Source organism: Mastomys coucha, unplaced genomic scaffold, assembly GCF_008632895.1.
Source record: "Mastomys coucha isolate ucsf_1 unplaced genomic scaffold, UCSF_Mcou_1 pScaffold23, whole genome shotgun sequence".
NCBI lineage: Eukaryota > Metazoa > Chordata > Mammalia > Rodentia > Muridae > Mastomys > Mastomys coucha.
This window is the reverse complement of record NW_022196906.1, coordinates 49,977,234-49,997,233: the sequence shown is the minus strand read 5'-3', so window position 1 is coordinate 49,997,233 and position 20,000 is coordinate 49,977,234. Positions and strand designations below refer to the sequence as shown.

Genomic DNA, 20,000 nt, shown 5'->3' with positions numbered 1-20,000 from the left:
TCCCAAGTGGGACTGAGGCTTCCTAACTAGGGTCCTTAAACTTGTTGACCTTTTTGAGTTCTGTGGACCATATCTTGGGTATTCACTTTTATTTTTTGGCTAATATCCACTTATTAGTGAGTACATACCGTGCATGGCCTTTTGGGCCTGAGTTATTTTTATCACCCTGGTAAAACCTTCATATTTTGATGGCATGTTATTTTTTCAATTGCTGCCAAAATTTAGTTAACTATTCCTATATCTAAATTTGTAGTTAATACAGTTTTATGATCTATTTCATCTTTATTACTTAGATCTGCTGTCAGAATTATATATGTAGAATAAGATAGGACACAGCTTTTCTTTTAGTGTTCTGAAGATATATTCAGTATAAGGATTGCCTTTTGGTTTTTTTCGAGACAAGAGTTTCTCTGTGTAACTCTGGCTGTCCTGGAACTCACTCTGTAGACCAGGCTCTCCTCAAACTCAGAAATCCACCTTCCTCTGCCTCCCAAGTTCTGGGATTAAAGGCATGTGCTACCACCGCCTGGCAAGGATTGTCTTTTTTTTTGAAAAAAAAAATAAAAAAAACTTGGGGACAGTCAGCTAACTACACCTAGAAGCTTATGTAGGCTCTACATTTGAGCGATAATCGTAGGCCCTTTGATTTGCCTGTAAAATTCATTTTTGACTTCTCTCTATGGGAAGATTAATTTTTAAACATGTTTAATGAACAAAACTATGAAAACATTTCTTTCTCCTTGATTTTCTTGTGCTAATAACAAGAAATTAATTTATACCTTTAAATTTAATTTCTTATAGCTACAGTACTTTTATACTATTTACTTTCCTTCTTTATTTGTAGGTATAGCCCAGCCTTAATCCTAATACTTTTAATTTTTGTTCTTCATTTGATTTTAGATAAATCCTTCAAATAGCTTCTTTTCATGTTTTGTTCCCATATTCAGTACTTTTATAGTATTGTAGTGTATTCTACAATGCCTTGTCTCATTCCAATGTGCATCTTACTATACAATATTGGCAGATAACTTTTTTCAGTTTAAGACATAGAAGCATGTTTTTAAATTGTTTTCTCTTTAAAGAGTTCGTTGAATGACTGTCATATGTTTTATTGTGCTTTACCTCTATAATCTGATTTCCTGGCCCATGCATACACTTTGAACCCGTCGTCATGATCAGGACAGTAAACACCCTGATCATCTCAGCTGACCCTCATCTGCGCATGTTCTGGTTTTCTGTCTCTTAGTTTTCCCAATTTCTGTAGAGATATTTTGAGGTTTCTGGTTTTAATAGTAGGCCTATCATCTTCTTTTACAGTTTACTCTATTTTCATTTTATGTAGTATCAATTTTTGTGGTTAGATATTTATATAAAATTGTTATGCCTTCTTGACTGACTTCTTTATTAGTACAAAATTACCACTTTATCCTTGATCATATATATATACATATATACATATATATATATATATATATATATATATATATATATATATATATATATATATATATATATATATATATTGCTGTGAAAAGTCTCCCTTGCCTTCTCTTGACAAAACCATTCCCTTATTTTCTTTTTACCTTTGTATCCTATTTTTGCATGTACCTTATTGAAAAGGGAGTGTTTGATTTCTACTGCTGGCGTGAAGCTGCTGGCTTCCCCCATAGCCTTGCCGTTATGACTAGGCACCACTAAGAAGGTGCAGTGCCAGCTGATAGTCACTTCCTCTGTGCCTTTGCCTCTAGAGTGCGATGCTCTTTCTGATATGTGATATTTCAACTGTTGTTGAAATGATTTCTAAGGATGATGCTAACAATGTTCCAAGCTGCTAGATCTGAGCATCCTGGGAAATTCCCTTTTGCTTATTTGTAAGACTTGGATCATTACAATTGAACTCGTTAATGCTGCAGGACTTCAGACCTTCCTCAGACTCCAAACCATGATCGGGTAATGAGGTTGTTGAACTCTGAGGCTTATTTGAGTCATCTGTTAAGCCTCAGATTAGATCAGAAGGAACATCAGAATCTGCACAGGAAGCCCTTACCTCATTCATCAATTTCACCTTCTAGAAAACTGATGGAGAATTTGTAATGTCACTCACTGAGTGGCAAGGGGACAGATGGTGGACTATAACCCTTATCAGGGGATGGCTTTTTCCCTTTTACTTGGTGTCTGTTTCACTGTATTTCATTAGCTTCATTTTTCTCATCTGTCACTTCAAACAATATAATACATGGACTGTAATTAATAAAATCTCTAGTGTGGTCCACATTTCAAGTCAGGGACCCTAACAGAGTTGAGCCTTTTGTATAATTAAAATGCCCTCTCTAGTTTAAGCTTGTCTGTGCCATATATATTTAATTGCATTTTTCAAAGAGATGCCGACACTTAGGGCACCATTTTGACAGAGGATAGTGTATTTCAAGGTTTCTCAAATTTACTGTTAGACTAATTTATAAACCATAAGTATAATGGAATTCTTAAACGTTTTTATTTCTTCAGGTATTTTTGTATGTTCTTTTTTATTAATTATTTCATTTAGTTACATTCCAGATGTTGTTCCCCCTTCCTTGTCCCACCTCCACAAGTTCTTCACCCCATCCCCCTTCCCTTTTGCTTCTGAGAGGGTGCCCACCAAACCCTATAGCATCTCCCTGCCCTGGGGCATCAAGTTTCTACAGGATTAAGCTCATCCTCTCCCACCTGAGGCCAGACAAATGCAGTCCTCTACTAATATGAAGCTGCGGTCTCAGACTAGCCCATGTTTTCTTGGTTGGTGGCTTAGCCCCTGGGAGCTCTGAGAGGTCCAGGTTAGTTGATACTGTTGTTCTTATGAGGTTGCAACTCCCTTGAGCTCCTTCAGTCCTTCCTCTAACTCTTCCATATGGGTCCCTGACTTCAGTCCAATGGTTGCCTGCAAGCATCTGCATCTGTCTCAGTCAGCTGCTGGTTGAGCCTCTCAAAGGACAGCAATGCTATGCTACCTTCTGCAAACACAACATGGCATTAATAATAGTGTCGCAGTTTGATGCCTGCACAGCTCATATATTTCCTTAGATCTTTACCAGGTTACAACACAAGAGGTGTCATATGAACACACCTAATGATAAACATTATAGCTTCTTAGATATCTCAATGCCCTTGGTTTAGTGTAAATTAATTTCTCTGTGTAGTGCCCTCATTTTAGATAGTGTTAGGTTAATACTTGGGAATATTATATATATATATATACAGCCAACAAAAAGCCATCAGTAGTGATAGATCAACTTTTAAGAGTTTCTCCAAACAGTTTCTTGCAGATAAGATTAGTTTATGGGGAATGATATCAACAAGGGTTTGTTATAGATTTTTTAAATTCTAGCCAAAACTCTGGTGTCCCTTATCTTTTTTCCCTTTGATTTTATTAGTTACTTTTCCTTGTCACACTGAGAATACAATAAATGTTGGTTTAATTGCTCTCTTCCATTTGTTTTTGAAAGAAGACAGTGAGGGAATGTTGTAAAAATGCCTTTCATTTTTTATATTTTTTTTTAAAAAAAATCTGACTTATTTAAATTAGAATAACTAATAGTTTTAATAGTGTAAAAATAATATTTTATTCTTGAATAAAGTAATATAGAAGTTTACATTGCAAACTTCATTCAGAAGTTACAAAATGAAGTTAAGTAAAAAAAATGTTAAAGGTAAAAGATGATGTTAATTTTATCTGTGCAGATTCGTATCTGGCAATCTCCTCATCTTGACCATGAGCCTTGGATCTAGGGAAGCTTACTTGAAGCATGACTTTAGATTTACTTCATTTTTAGAAGAATAAAAAATAAAAATATATTATTATAGTGTTTTTTTTCAAAGTAAACATTCCAGTTATTTTAAAGGATTTATAACAATTAGCTTTCTTAAAACTCAGCTTGGTATTTTAAGATGTTCAAAATGTGAAGTGAATCATTTACTTTGATATGCCATAACTTGTGAAATGTATTCATGTGAAAAGCTATATTATTGATAGTTGAAAGTTATGTTTTATTACTTATGCTTATTCTGTTTTACAATGTTATTCCACACAGATTATGACTCTTACCTATATATCTCAGTTTTTGTAAAATACAGAAGAACATGGAGTCATTAGGAAGCTGACTAAATAGCAGAGTCACAAACTTTTCAATCAGCAATTAATATAGCAAATTATGGCAGAGAGGCTGTAGTCTCATATTCTTGCAAAGGTAATTAAAATATCAAGAAAGATATAAACTCTGACAAGGTGCCTGTATAGGTATTAATGCTTTATATATATTATTTGTATTCCATGTTATATTTAGAATTCAGTTATGACTTAAAAACTACACTTACACGTATGTGTTTAGAATTACCTATCATTTGTTAGCTTTTGCATTTATCACATTGTCATTTAAAATATTAGGATGGGAATTCCAGATTTATCTTTTGATTTCTTCAGTTTACTAAGTGGTTGAGACCAGGAAACACCACTGTACTGAGTTGCAAATTTTATACAGAGCTCTGTAGTTGGCTTGTTTCTACTCATCACAGCCACAAGTAGAAAAGAGTGACCTCTCTTAGTGCTCCCTTAGAAGCAGCAGTATGAAATGCTGTGGTGGATCATTCTGAAGACTGGACTTTTAAGGCTAGAATTTGCATTTAAAACTTCCCTTTGGTCAGAAAGAGACACAGGGCTGCTTTAGGATGAGCTTTGGTGCGCATGCCTTTGTATTCTGACTGCATCTCACCTGCCCGTGCAGGAATACTTAGAATTCCGAGTGGCTCCAGAAGAAGGTGAGGGTTTCTTACTCAGTAATGCTATTCTTCCTTGGAGTAAATCATCCTGCAGGAACTGTAACCTTGTGTAAATTGACTTTCTTGGAAGAACTTGCCTTTCTTTGCATTTCTTTAATTAATTTTAATTGTTATGAATATACTAATATGTATTATATGAAATTATCAATGTAGAAAAACAAAGTAATGCCTGCTATTAATGTTTGGATTGACTCATTCATTATTTATATACTAATATATAAATTTAAACTACACATATGCTGTGTTGCAGATTTGAACCCTGAAACTTACTTAAGATTGTATAATGAATATTTTAAAAATGTAGATTGTTTGTAAAAAATTTATCAGATGACAAAAGCATTGCTTTAACATATATACCATAATTATGTAATTAATGTCAACTTCTGTTTCTCATGCACTTACTACAGTGAGTTTCTTTATAGTGGAGTCATTTGTGCTTCCATTTTCTTTTTTTCCCCCATAACTAGATGCTTAATATGGAAGATTTTTTCTTATTGGATATTTTCTTTATTTACATTTCAAATGTTATCCCATTTCCTGGTTTTCCCTCCCTCCTGGAAACCCCTTATCCCATCCTCCCTCCCCTTGCTTCTGTGAGGGTGTTCCTCCACCCACCCTCCCACTTCCACCTCCCCACCCTCAGTTCCCCTACACTGGGGCATCTATCAAGCCTTCATAGGACCAAGGACCTCTCCTTCCATTGATGCCTGACAAGTCCATCCTCTGCTACATATGAGCTAGAGCCTCCATTTTCCTATGCTTGTTATACTGAAGTAAGCTTATTTATAGTAATTTTAAAATTGAGCACTTATTAGATGTTAAATAGACAGCGCTTGTAGTACTTGTTTAACAAGGTAAACTATATGTGGATGTGTATATACACCAACATTAGCCTATGGAACAGAGATGGGCATGCCAATAGGGATGAAGCCTGCTTGAGCATGGTGAATCATTGTTTTGATGTATTCTTGGATTCAGTTTTCAAGAATTTTATTGAGTATTTTTGCATTGATATTCATAAAGAAAATTGGTCTGAAGTTCTCTTTTTCTCTTGGGTCTTTGGGTGGTTTTGGTATCCGTGTAACTGTGGCTACATAGAAAGAACTGAGTAGTGTTCCTTCTGTTTCTATTTTGTGGAATAGTTTGAAGAGTACTGGTATTAGGTCTTCTTTGAAGGTCTGATAGAATTCTGCACTAAACCCACCTGGTCCTGGACTTTTTTTGGTTGGGAGACTTTAAATGACTGCTGCTGGTTCTTTAGGGGATATGGGACTTTTTAGATGGTTTATCTGATCCTGATTTAACCTTTGTATTATTGTCTATTTCATCCAGATTTTCCAGTTATGTTGAGTATAGGCTTTTGGAATAGGATCTGATGATTTTTTGAATTTCCTCCATTTTGTTGTTATGTGTCCCTTTTCATTTCTGATTTTGTTAATTTGGGAATTGTCTTTATGCCCTCTGGTTAGTCTGTGGAAGGGTTTGTCTATCTTGTTGATTTCCTTGAAGAATTACCTCCTGGTTTTGTTGATTCTTTGTAAAGTTCTTTTTGTTTCTATTTGGTTGATTTCAGCCCTGAGTTTGATTTTTTTCCTGCCATCTACTCCTCTTGAGTGTGTTTGCTTCTTTTTGTTCTAGAGCTTTCAGGTGTGCTGTTAAGATGCTCTCCCTAGTTTCTCTTTGGAAGCACTTAAAGCTATGAGTTTTCCTCTTAGCATTGCTTTCATTGTGTCCCATAAGTTTGGGTATGATGTGTCCTCATTTTCATTAATTTCTAAAAAAGCCTTTAATTTCTTACTTCTCCCTTGACCAAGTTACCATTGAATAGGGCGTTATTCAGCTGCTATGTGTGTGTGGGCTTTCTATTGCTTTTTGTTGTTATTAAAGACCAGCCTTAGTGCATATTGATCAAATAATCCTATCTGGGATTATTTCCATCTTCTTGTATATGTTGAGGCCTGTTCTGTGACCGATTATATGGTCAGTTTTGGAGAAGGTACCATAAGGTGCTGAGAAGTTATGTTCTTTTGCTTTAGGATGAAATGTTCTAGAGATATCTGTTAAATCCATTTGATTCATAACTTCTGTTAGTTTCTCTGTGTCTGTGTTTAGTTTCTGTTTCCATGATTGATCTGTCCATTGATGAGAGTGGGGTGTTGAAGTCTCCCACTATTATTGTGTGAGGTGCAATGTGTGCTTTGAGCTTTAGTAGAGTTTCTTTTATTGAATGTGGGTGCCCTTGCATTTGGAGCATAGATAGATGTTCAGAATTGAGAGTTCTTCTTGGTAGATTTTTTCTTTGATGAATATGAAGTGTCCTTCCTCATCTTTTTTGATAACTTTTGGTTAAAGTTGATATTCTTGGACATTAGAATGGCTACTCCAGCTTGTTTCTTGGGACCTTTTGCTTGGAAAATTGTTTTCTAGACTTTTCTGCTGAGGTAGTGTCTTTCTTTGTAACTGAGGTGCGTTTCCTGTATGCAGCAAAATTCTGGGTCCTGTTAGTTTATGTCTTTTTATTGGGGAATAGAGCCCATTGATATAAACAGATATTAAGGAATAGTGATTGTTCCCTCCTGTTACTTTTGTTGCTAAAGGTGGAATTACGTTTGGGTGGCTATCTTCTTTTGGGTTCTTTGAAAGGGATTACTTTCTTGCATTTTTAGGGTATCATATCCCTCCTTGTTTTGGAGTTTTAATCTATTTTCCTTTGAAGGGCTGGATTTGTGGAGAAACATTGTGTAGATTTGGTTTTGTCATTTCTTCAGGCTTAGGTGCATATTCTCTGACTGAGTCCAGACATGGGTGTCCTATATTGTATATGTGTTAGGGACCTCGTATCAGCCAGTGTATGCTGCCTAGTTGGTGGCTCAGTGTCTGAGAGATCCCAGGGACCAGGTTAGTTGAGATTGCTGGTCTTCCTATAAGGTCGCCGTCCTCCTCAGTTTCTTCTAGCATTCATTCACAGGGGTTCTGTCCATTGGTTGGGTGTAAATATCTGCATCTGAACTCTTTGAGTTGCTTGTTGGGCCCTTTAGAGGGCAGTCACACTAGGCACTTGTTTGTAAGCACACCATAGTATCAGTAACTAGGTCAGGCCTTTGGGCCTCTCCTTGAGCTGGATCTTTCCTCAGGCTCTTCTCCATTTTTATCCCTGCAGTTCTTTTAGACAGGAACAATTCTGGATCAGAGTTTTTGACTGTGGTATGGCAACTCCAACCCTCTACTTGATACCCTGTCTTTCTACTGTAGGTAGACTTTACAAGACTTTACTGTAGGGCATTTCATCTAAGGTCCCTCCCTTTGAGTCCTGAGAGTCTCTCACCTCCCAAGTCTCTGGTACTTTCCAGAGGGTCCCTCCAACTCTTATCTCCCGAGGTTGCCTCTTTCCATTCTTTCTGCTGGCCCTCAGGGTTTTATTCCTGTTACCCCCACTTAATACCTGATCATGTTCCCCTCTTCCCTTCCCTGTCCCCTTTTTCTGCCCCCCCCCACAATACCTGATCTTATTCCCCTATTCCCGGCCCCTTTGCCACCCAGGTTCTCCCCTTTCTCCCTCCTCGTATGATTGCTTTCTTCTCCCTCACAAATGGAATTGAGGCATCCTCACTTGGGTCCTTTGTCTTGTTAACCTTCATGACTTCTATGGATTGTATCCTGGGTATTATGTACTTTTTTTGCTAATAGCCACTTATTAGTGAATACATATCATGCATGTCCTTTTGGGTCTGAGTTACCTCACTCAGGATATTTTCTAGTTCCATCCACTTGCCTGCAAAACTCACGACGTGCTTGTTCTTTTTCTTTTTTTCTTTCGTTTTTCTGATTATTTGAGACAGGGTTTCTCCATTGTAGCCGTGGCTGTCCTGGAACTCACTCTGTAGACCAGGCTGGCCTCTAACTCATAAATCCACCAGCATCTGCCTCCCAAGTGTGCTGGGATTAAAGGCATGTGCCACCACTGCCCAGCGTCCTTATTCTTAATACAAGAGTAGTAGTATATTGTGTAATTGAATCTCATTTTCTCTATCCATTCTTCTGTTGTGGGACATCTAGGTTGTTTCCAGCTTCTGGCTATCACAAATAAGACCACTGTGAACATAGTGGAACGCGTGCCCCTGTGGCATGATGGGACATTTTTTTGGGTATATGCCCAAGAGTGGTATGTCTGGGTCTTCAGGTAGATCTATTTCCAATTTTCTGAGGAATCTCCCAGTTGATTTCCAAAGTGGTTGTACCAGTTTGCAATCCTACCAACAATGGAGGAGTGGTCCATTCCTCTTTCTCCACATCTTCGCCAACATGTGCTATCACCTGATGTTTTGATCTTAGCCATTCTGGTTAGTGTAAGGTGGAATCTCAGGGTCATTTTGATTTGCATTTTCCTGATTACTAAGGACTTTGAACATTTCTTTAAGTGCTTCTCAGCCATTCGATGTTCCTCTGATGTGAATTCTCTGTTTAGTTCTATACCCCATTTTTGGATTTAGGGGAAAGCTGACCCTGTAGGAGAACCAGCAATGTCAATTAACTTGGACCCCAGTGATCTCTCAGATACTAGAACACCAACCAGGCAGCATACAGCAGCTCTTATGAGGCCCCCAACACATATACAGCAGAGGACTGCTGGTTCTTGATTTAGTGAGAGAAGATGCACCTAACCCTCAAGAGACTGGAGGCCCCAGCGAGTTTAGAGGTGTGGTGTGGTGGGGGTGGGGGAATGAGGACATTTTTGTGAAGACAGGGAACAGGGATGAGGTATGGGATGTGTTATGGTGATAGACTGGGAGAGGAATAATATCTGGTGTTTAAAATCAGTAACTAAAAATTAAAAAATAAACCTTGTGATGAAAGATTAAGTGGGGAGGAATTGGTCTGTAGGGCAAAGACTGGAGGAGACACAACAGAGCTGATCTTGCTGTTGGTATCCTAACAAGGGCAGTTTGCAGATTGATTAAGGTTGGTAAGGTTTTTGCTGTACTCATAAGGTCAAGAGAGAGCAGAATTAAAGAGGTAAAGGTGAAGAGGCTATATTTCCTGGTTCCATAGGGTACTAACTTTAGGGCGACAAGAAAAATGATTCTTTTGAGATGATTTAAAGAAAAATTAAAGTGTGAAGAATCAGAGGAATATAGATATAACTTTAGGGGAAGGAATAAGATTTAGTGTACTTTGAAAAGTCTTAACCCTGACAGTAGCATGAGTTTAAATATAATAGAGTGGAGAAAAGACAAAGTGTGTAGGCACACAGAGTGGTAGGTAAATTGGTCATGGGAGTTTATGGGACTTCTATATAAGGATCTATATAGTTCCTCAGTTAAACATAGGGTTTAACTGAGAAATGGTGGGGAGACAATAACAAGTGTTTGAGATTTGAAGAGGGTGGGGTGGTGAACAGGGGGAGGGGGAGGGAATAGGGGATTGTTTTAGTTTTTAGGTTTTTTATTTTTATTTTTTTCTTATTTTATTTTTCTTTTTACTTTTGGAGGGGAACCTGGAAAAGGAGATATTGTAAATAAAGAAAACATCTAATAAAAAATTAAAAAAAAAGAATTTCTAGGAAGACAAGGGTGTGGATAAGCTAATGTATGTGTGCTTGGCTGCCTGGCATTTGTGGTTGAGGTATAGTATCCTAAAAAAACAAAAGTAGTTGACACAGTTTCTCTTATAAATACACTACTCTTCTGTAGCTATAGACACAGAAATAGGTGGAAAACTAGATGTAGAGTTGGGATTTTGCCATGTAAAACGAATGAAGAAATTAAGGAATGAAGAGGCAAAGGAATTAAGTACATGAAATACCATAGTTGCAGTGAGAAGACTTCTGTCTAAGATGATGAGAAAGGCAAACAAATCAAATTCTGTATTTCAACCAAACAAAAACTGTCTTCAGTGCTATACACTTTCCTTTCTGGCGTATCTTTTCTGAGACAATTTACCTTTCTCTCCCCTTTCCCCTACTCTAGACTAGATGCACACATACAAATCCAGATTCTGCTCAGATCAAGTACTGTACTGTACTGCCTAATTGTAGTCTTCCCTCTTTACCCTGATGAACACTTTTCTCATCTTCCCTTTAGGCTCCTATTGCACATTAAATGAATAACCAAACACTTGTATGGTACTATAGTTTTGTGTATATATTTTCCTTTCCCTTTGCATTCCTATGCCCATGTATCCTTAGCATATAGTGCATTTGGTGTTCGCCAAAGGTTTGATGAGTCATTGAAAATCTCAGTTAAAACAGATTCTTCAGTGTTTTCTAAAGCAATTGTGAAAGCCATTATTGCCTAGGGATTACTTTCAGGTTCCTTTCTGAATATATATCTATTCTGTCTACTATTCTGTAGTGGTCCTGTATTGTTTTAAAATATCATCACTGCCATCATTTCATTGATTGTTTTGCAGGAACATCTGTCTTTGAAGAAGTATGTTGTTGACATTGTGATTGAAAGTGCAGCTCCACCAGAGCCTGTGAAAGATGGAGAAGAACGTCAGAAGAATAAGAAAAAAGCTAAAAAGATAAAAGCACGGATGAATACCAGGTAGCAGCAATGTCCTTAAATATAAAACAAAAGCTTTTATGGATGAGACATTTAATTTAATGGAAGAAAAAAAAACACTTAAACTTGTTTGCTTCAAAAGCTTTGGAAAAAATACCAATGAACCTAATTTATAGCCACTTTCTTTGATTGAGAAAAAAAACTGAGTATTGATCCAAAGCCCTCCCTTTCACCTGCTCAAGGGCTCTTCTTATAATTAGATACCAAGGCCATGCCAAACTTGTCCCTCTTTCAGCATACAATGGCACATTTAAATATTTGTAAACTAAGCTTATTTTTCTTTCCAACTATTGATTTTTAAATGAAGCATCAAAGAAAATCAATAGCAATCAACAAATAGAAGTCAGCTGGCGGTGGTGTCAAAGCCCATGACAGGGTTTAATTAATTTGGTTGCCTGTCACAACAGGAAAAGTTCAAGAAATATCTTAAAATGGAAAGTGAGTTATCAGACCCGTAGTTTATCATCAGCCTCCAAAGTGACATCTGAGATCAGACAGCTGTGTAGTACATTACCTCACAAGCTTTAAGTGTCACATGATGACTGATGGGTCTTGTTTGAGGACAGAAATACAGTTCTTTCTTAGTTGATACCTTTTGCATTGAGAGAAAGCATTATGAACCTTACCTTTTATCATGAAGGTCTCAAAAGAAAGGGATGCTTGCTAGTCCATGGAATTATTTATAAAAATGTGTAACTAGAATAATGCTGAATGATATATTTGTCTGTAGTTTCCATGTCCAGATTGTGACCTGTCAAGGAACCTATTTCATCTCAGAGGTCAGACATAACTCCAGAGTGCTTTGTTTCTTTGAAAATGAATAGTTAGAAAACAAATAATGGTGTTTCCTGATTTGACTTCACGAAAGAAGGAAGTACCATGTATTTCTTATAAGAAATCCTAGGGTTGGGGTTTTTATTTTTTTTATTTTTTTTATGGGTCCTTAATGCAATGACCAGAAAAGGGTTTCTTGAATTTAGTATTAGCAATTAGTGTATGCTTCTAGGCACATTTTCCTAGTTTACTTCAGGCTGTTACTGGCTTAATTTGAAGTTTCTGCTGAGAACTTCTGGCTTCTTACTCTTGAATGCTTTTTAGTTTGTTCCCTTCTCTTCTGTATGCATACTCCCTGCTAAATCCTGATTTTATATGTCCTATACTTGCAGATTACAAATTTTACACCTTTAAGTGAAATTTAATGTGCTGAAAACAAACTGCTCTTTCATCTCCCTCTAATATCTGACCTCACTATAAGGAAAAATGCATTTTGTTATCATTGCCCAGGTCAGAGCTCTTTAAGTCACCATTGACCTCCTACTTGACAAAAACCTCCTACTTGACAAAAAGGATATTTTATTCTTTATTTTTGTTTTATTTTATGAATTAATTTATTTTTTTATACTCTATATTCCATTCCACGCTCCCCCAATCCACCCTCCAACTGCTCCACACCCCACACCTCCTCCCCATCCTCCCTGTCTCCACATGGATGCCCCCACCCTACCTGACCTCTAAACTCCCTGGGGCCTCCAGTCTCTTGAGGGTTAAGTGCATCTTCTCTGACTGAACCCAGATCCAGCAGTCCTCTGCTGTATATGTGTTGGGGGCCTCATATCAGCTGGTATATGCCGCCTGGTTTGTGGTCCAGTGTCTGAGATATCTCAGGGGTCCAGGTTAATTGAGACTGCTGGTCCTTCTACAAGATCGCCCTCCTCCTCAGCTTCTTCCAGCTTTTCCCTAATTCAACCACAGGGGTCAGCAGCTTCTGTCCATTGGTTGGGTGCAGATATCTGCACCTGACTCTTTCAGGGTCTTTTGGGAGGGCAGTCATGCTAGGTCCCTTTTTGTGAGCACTCCATAGCCTCAGTAATAGTGTCAGGCCTTGGGACCTCCCCTTGAGCTGGATCCCACTTGGGCCTGTTTCTGGACCTTCTTTTCCTCAGGCTCCTCTCCATTTCCATCCCTGTAATTCTTTCAGACAGGAACAATTATGGGTCAGAGATGTGACTGTGGGGTGGGCTCTATAAGTTCCCTTTCCCTACTGTTGGGCATTTCATCTAAGGTCCCTCCCTTTGATTCATGAGAATCTCTCACCTCCCGGGTCTCTGGTGCATTCTGGAGGGTCATCCTTACTTTAAATAATGTTGCTTGCTTTAAAATGTCTGCAGGTGCTCAAGCCAGACCAAATCACAGCATGGGGAGGGGAGGTAGACACTGGGGCTAGAGAGCTGACTCAGAGTTAAGAGCACTTAACTGCATTTTCAAGAGACCCAGGTTCAAGCTTCGCCACATGGTGGCTACAGCCTCTGTAGTTCCAGTTCTATGCATATCTGATGCCCTCTTCTGGCATCCTTTACTACCAGGCACACAAGGTGCACATACATACATGTAGGCAGATGTTCATATATATGATAAAAAGTAAATCAGTTTTCTATTTGTAGACCACCTATGTTGCCCTGCAGTTTCTTTGTTCTCTCCCATTCTCTTTGCTTCCATTCCCATTATGGCCATTCTTCTTCCCTCTTCTCCACGTCATCTCCTTTTTTCTTTGCCCTATTCTTCTGACCTCCTCTCCCCTTCTTTTCTCCTTTTGCTTTTCTCTTCCCTGTGGTTTCCTTCTCCATCCATTTTCCAGTGGATATAGAACACAACACGATCTTGTGCATGACAAGTCAATACAACACTGAGTTGTCCACAGCAGTATCACAATAATTCTGCTGCTGCTGCTGCTGATGATGATGATGATGATGATGTAGTATTTCACTTTGTGACTCTGGCTGGCCCTAAATAGCAGTTTTTCTGCCTCTCCTTTCCTGAGTGCTGGGATAATTAATAAGTATGCCCTACCATACCCAACTCTTTTGTATGTCCTTCCAATCATTTCCCTACTAAGTTGACCCTTGGCAATTGCTTACATGCTTTCTGTAATTATGGACTGCTTTTTTTGTTGTTCTATAAATTCTTATATTCAAAATCATACTCTCTTGCTGCTGACTCTTGCTAAGTAGTTTTTCAAGATATATCAATATTTTGGGTCGATTAATCTGTTTCCCTTTTATTGTTCAATATATGGATCATATAGGTGATATCAAAACCTTTGTTCAGTTATCCCTTAATAAACATTTGAGTTGAAATTTTATAGGTAGCAAGTGGGCCTTGGCTGTCTTAGAACTAGCTCTGTAGACCACGCTGCCCTTGAATTCACAGAGATCCACTTTTCTCTGCTCCATAGTGCTGGGATTAAAGGTGTACACCACCACAGCCCAGCTTGTATATCTTGGTTTTAACCTATTTTTCCTGTGTGGTTTTAAAGATAGTTCTATAAAACAATAGTATAAAACTATGTCAATGATCATAACGTGTCATTTGCACAGATGGTTCACTATACGAACAGTATCCTTAGATTCTGCCAAATGCAAACAAAAAATATTTAGAAATAATATTTTTAGAAAATAATTTAGAAAGAATGTCTGCATGATTTGGTCCATTTCTCATTAGTTGTAACAACATTTCTGATGGGAACAATGTAAAGGGAAGAATTATTTTATGTGACAGTTTCAGATATTTCTATCTTAATGGCAAACATATGTGTACTCACACATGTGTGAACACATAATACGTACACCATAACGTACAGTCATACTCATGAGAGGCAAGGGAGCAGACACTATAGATTTAACATTTGGTGATATGAAGTATAGAAAACAATGGTAGATAAGTGGTGGAGGGCAGCCTGTCCAAACTGGAATTCCATGAACTCTAAGAACATTAAGCTTTCTAGTAGAAGACACATGTTTTCAGAAAGGATTTTAAAAACCACATCATATCTTCCAAGGAGTCACTTCAGATATAAACTTGTAAGTATATTTAATGTAAAAGGCCAGCGGCATATTTTATACAAACCATACCACAAAGATAGTAATATTGGTAAGGGAATAGACTTCATGGTAAAAATGTCACCACAGATAGTTTTGTTGTCTTTTGTCCAATCTTAGACAGAGGAAGACAGACTCTGTACTTGTGAGTATGTATCTTTGCAGGTCAGACATCAGTCTTCTGTGTTGCTCTTTACCTTCTATCTTGTTTGGGACAGGGTTTTTTTTTCACCACTGTGCATCTGGCTAGGCAGTCCACTAGAGTCTTGGACTTGTCCTGTCTGGACCTTACATCTTGCTGAAGGAGCACTGGGGTTACAGATTTATTATACCTAGCTTCCCCTGGGATATCAGGGGTGAAACTCAGGTTCTTAACCTTTTCTGGCTCACACTTTACCAATCAAGCCATAGATTTAAATTAATAGGTTTCTCTTTTATTTTCAGAAAAGAAAAAAGGAGAAATGAGTACATTAACTCAACATTAATGCATTGCTTTAGTGACACCTTTCTTCATGATGACTACCAACTCTGCTCTAGACTAGCTGAAAACAGATAGTGGCAAGGACATAGCAGCATGGATTTACATGAACCTTTGGTGTGCAGTGTAAACAGTCACACAAACCTGTGAGGGCCAGGTCAGCTCATGTCCATAGTCTTTTTCCTTTGAAATTAAGTGAAAATTATTTGCCCATACTTAACTTTAGACCATGTATATCTTGTGGTACATAGAAATTTCCCCATCTCAACTATATTGTTGGAATCATAAGCCTTTTAAATTATTACATTTCTAGAATTTTTGCTTTGTTTTGTTTTGTTTTTTTTCAAGACAGGGTTTCTCTGTATAGCCCTAGCTGTCCTGGAACTCACTCTGTAGACCAGGCTGGCCTAGAACTCAGAAATCCACCTGCCTCTGCCTCCCAAGTGCTGGGATTAAAGGCGTGCGACACCACTGCCCAGCATTTCTATCATTCTTTAATGAACTAAGCCTATAAACTTAGAAGTATTCTTACTGAGTGCTAGTGTGCATTTTTCGTCTCTCAGGTTAGCATTTATATAATTTAAGGGAAAGTTTGTAATGTTTACAGTATTGATACATTACTGGGAATGGAAAACCTGGACTAACCTTTTGTATCATTTTATAAATGGCTGTAAAATAACTAATAAAGATGAAACCTTTTTTTCTTTAGGGCTAAAGAATATGAGAACTTAGTGGAAACCAAAAATTCTGGCTCTGAGTCACCTTATAAAGCAAAGTGAGTATTTTATCCAATATTTTAGTTTATGTTTCTTCTTGGTTTCTGCCTTTAAAAGAACTTTGTCTGGATTATCGTATTGTTACTTAGGAAACTGGAATTCCCTTTTGGGTTCTTAGTCTTGCAAATAAAGGATTAAAGAATTTAGGAATGGGACTAGAGAGATGGCTCAGTGGTTAAGAGCATTGACTGCTCTTCCAAAGGTCCTGAGTTCAATTCCCAGCAACCACATGGTGGCTTACAACCATCAGTGATGGGATCTGATGCTTCCTTCTGGTGTGTCTGAAAGTTACAATGTACCCATATAAGTAAATCTTTTTAAAAAAAAAAAAAAGAATTGGGGCTGGTGAGATGGCTCAGTGGGGAAGAGCACTGACTGCTCTTCGGAAGGTCATGAGTTCAAATCCCAGCAACCACATGGTGGCTCACAACCACCCATAATGAGATCTGACGCCCTCTTCTGGTGCGTCTGAAGACAGCTACAGTGTACTTACATATAATAAATAAATAAATCTTAAAAAAAAAATAAAATAAAAAAAAGAATTTAGGAATAGCCTCAAACAGAAACTTGAGGACAATTTTATTAGAATTTGTGATAAAGCACAATTTATAAAGAGCCGGAATATTGCAGTATCTGATTATAGTGAAAATGCCCCAGAAACAGTAATTGTAAAATTCACAAATGCTTGCAGATAAAAATAAGGAGATTAAATAACATGGCTTAGCTATGAAGTCTGAGACAAAAATTCAAATCTTTTTGAAATGAACAGAAATATAAACAGTCTAATCAGAATCTGTGTGTGCAATGAAAATACCTAGAAGGAAATTAACAGCATTCCATGTACATGCAAGAAAAGATGGTCTCAAATGAATTATCTGTACTCCTTCCTTCAGACACTATAAAGAAAGAGTTGAAACAGAACAAAATAAACTCTTGAAGTTGGAAGAAATCTAATTTTCAATGAAAATTAAAGTAGATTCTGAGTGGAGGGAGGAAGAGAATCTATAAGCTAACACTTGGGAAACATGAAATTGTGATATGTCTCCAGGCTTCATTGTAAAAGTGACTTTTGTTCTCTTGATTTGTGTTATAATAAATATTTAATCTCTGACTTAGTCTGTCAAAGTTTTCTCTGATTCATCACTTTGTCTGCCCCTCAGTTAGATGTCACTGTTTGGGATTAAAGGTGTGTGACATGTCTGCATTCCTGCCGGATAACACTGACCTAGAGGATCATTAGATGTGATGAGAGCAGCCATGTTGCTGGGTTAAAATCCCTCTGTACTCCATCTCATTTGTTCAGTAGGTCCAAGTGCCTATGCTGCACCCACTGTTGCCTTTCGATGTTCTGATACTCGAGATTGATAGGGAGAACAGTACACCCTGGAAGCCAGAAATGTATTCGTGATTTAGATGTAAGAAGATAATAGACAGGTAGAGTGCCAGTCACTGATGTTATTGTCTCTGTAGAGTAGGGTGACAAGAGCTGTAGATTTGTGTGGAGTATGGGTGATAGTGGGAAGGTGCTTAGATTTCCAAAACACTCATGAACATAGTTTCAAAACAGAAAATGTCAGCAACAGAGACCGAGGAACAGAAAGGCTGTTCAGTGCATGCAGCCAACCCAGCTGCAGAAGGTGGAGACTGAGACAGAGGCACCAAACCGAGAGTGTCAAAAATGGACATTATAATTTAGTTATGAACTAACAATCTTATTTGAAAACAAATTGAAACCAGAAAGTTTAGTGAGCAGAATGAAAAAAGAGCAACCTTCAGGACACATCGTGACAGAAGTAGCATGCCACTGGCAGGGCAAAGAGAAGTGTAAGTGGTGCCATGAAAATAACACTCACCTCATTACTAAGCAGATTGCTCTTTAAAAACAGATGTCCTAACATCTGCATAACAAAATAATTGAAATTGTAATAATGTAATTTTCTAAACAGAAAAGCTGAGGACTGTATGGGTTGGCTACTAAGTCCCTTAGTATCTTTAAAGATGAACTAGCACCATTACGTCTCAGACTCCTCCATAAAATAGAAAAGGAACAATTCCAGGCTCACTTTGTAAAGACAGTAATATCTTAGATAAAGACATGAAAGTAAAAATAAGATTCTGTAGGGCAGACCTGTAGCCAGCTTGTCCTGGATGGAAAAAACAGAAGCATTCTCTCTAAAGTCAGCATCCACTGTCACTTCTCTTTTGAAGCAGTGGGGGAAAAAGGAGAAGAGAAAGAAGAAACCATAGCCATTGAAATAAGGCAACCTTAAGAAGTGAGATGGTTACAAATAAATAGAAGTTACCTTTCCCTAATTGCAAATGATACAATCTTATTAAAAATTCTGCCAGGAGACTCTTAGATATTTTACAAACTTTCAGGAAAGTAACAGGATACAAAACCAGCACACAGATTGGAAGCTTTTCTGTATATCAACACCTTACCCATACAATAACCTTTAAAAAAACAAAATATGTAGGCATAAACTTAGCCAGGTATTAAAGACCTAAACAGAGAAAACTATATGAATATAAAGAAATTGAATACAGAGACCTCTCAAGTTCATGCTTTGACAGAATGTTAATAAAATGGCTATGTTACTAAGTCAGTATACAGACTTAATGCAAACTTAATCAAATTATAACTGAAGTAGAACATACACCTTAATATGGACACAATAAAAGATCTTGAATAGCTAAATAAATCCTGAACTATAGGCACTGTTGAATGTATACCAACACCTGACTTCAAAGTGTATTGTAGAGCTACATTAACAAAATCAGCATGGTACTAGAATAAAATCAAGTATGTAGACTGGTGAATAGTGTAGTTGATTCAAAAGTAAGCCTAAACAGCTATCTATTCTTTATTAAGGAAACCAAAAAAGACATAAGCAAGACCGAAAAAAGACAAGTTCTGCTCATGGTGCTAGGAAAAGAGGTTATTGAAATGTAAAAGACTGGATATAGATTCCTATCCTTCACCCAATACAAAAATCAATTAAAGGTGAGCAGAGGGGACCAAAAACCAAAACCTACTTTAATACAATGACAGAAATTTGAAACTACCAGAATGAAACATTGGAGAACACCTCTAGTTATTAGGTATAGGCAATGCCTGTCTAAATAGAATTTTACTCTTAGATAAAATGATCAAGAATTGACAAATGAGATTGCTTAAAATTAAAAAAAAAACTTTCCATAGCAAAGAAAACAATGAAGACAGTTAATAATATAAAAGAAATTCTTTACCAGCATTTTTGGCATAGGATTTATTTCTAGAAGACCAAATAATCCAATCAACAAAACCAGACATAGAACTGAAGAGAATATCTGACCAATAAGTACATACACACTTTACTGTCTTTTTGTCCATTACATCTAGGCAAGTCAAAACCATGCTGAGGTTCTTCCCTTCCTATTGGAATGGCTTCACCAAGAACGTGAAAGTACAAGGATGTAGGGAAAGAAACTCTTTTTTTTTTTTTTTTTTTTTTTT

General features: G+C 37.4%; 1 protein-coding gene across 2 annotated transcripts in view; it reads left to right on the top strand.

The window, feature by feature from the left end:
• Scaper (S-phase cyclin A associated protein in the ER) overlaps positions 1-20,000 on the top strand; it is a 498,868-nt gene that overhangs the window by 153,179 nt on the left and 325,689 nt on the right. For both annotated transcript variants that reach the window (XM_031343583.1, XM_031343584.1), the window contains exons 22-23: positions 11,221-11,357; positions 16,438-16,503. In XM_031343583.1, the coding sequence (XP_031199443.1) occupies positions 11,221-11,357; positions 16,438-16,503 (203 nt within the window). The remainder of the gene's footprint in view (positions 1-11,220; positions 11,358-16,437; positions 16,504-20,000) is intronic.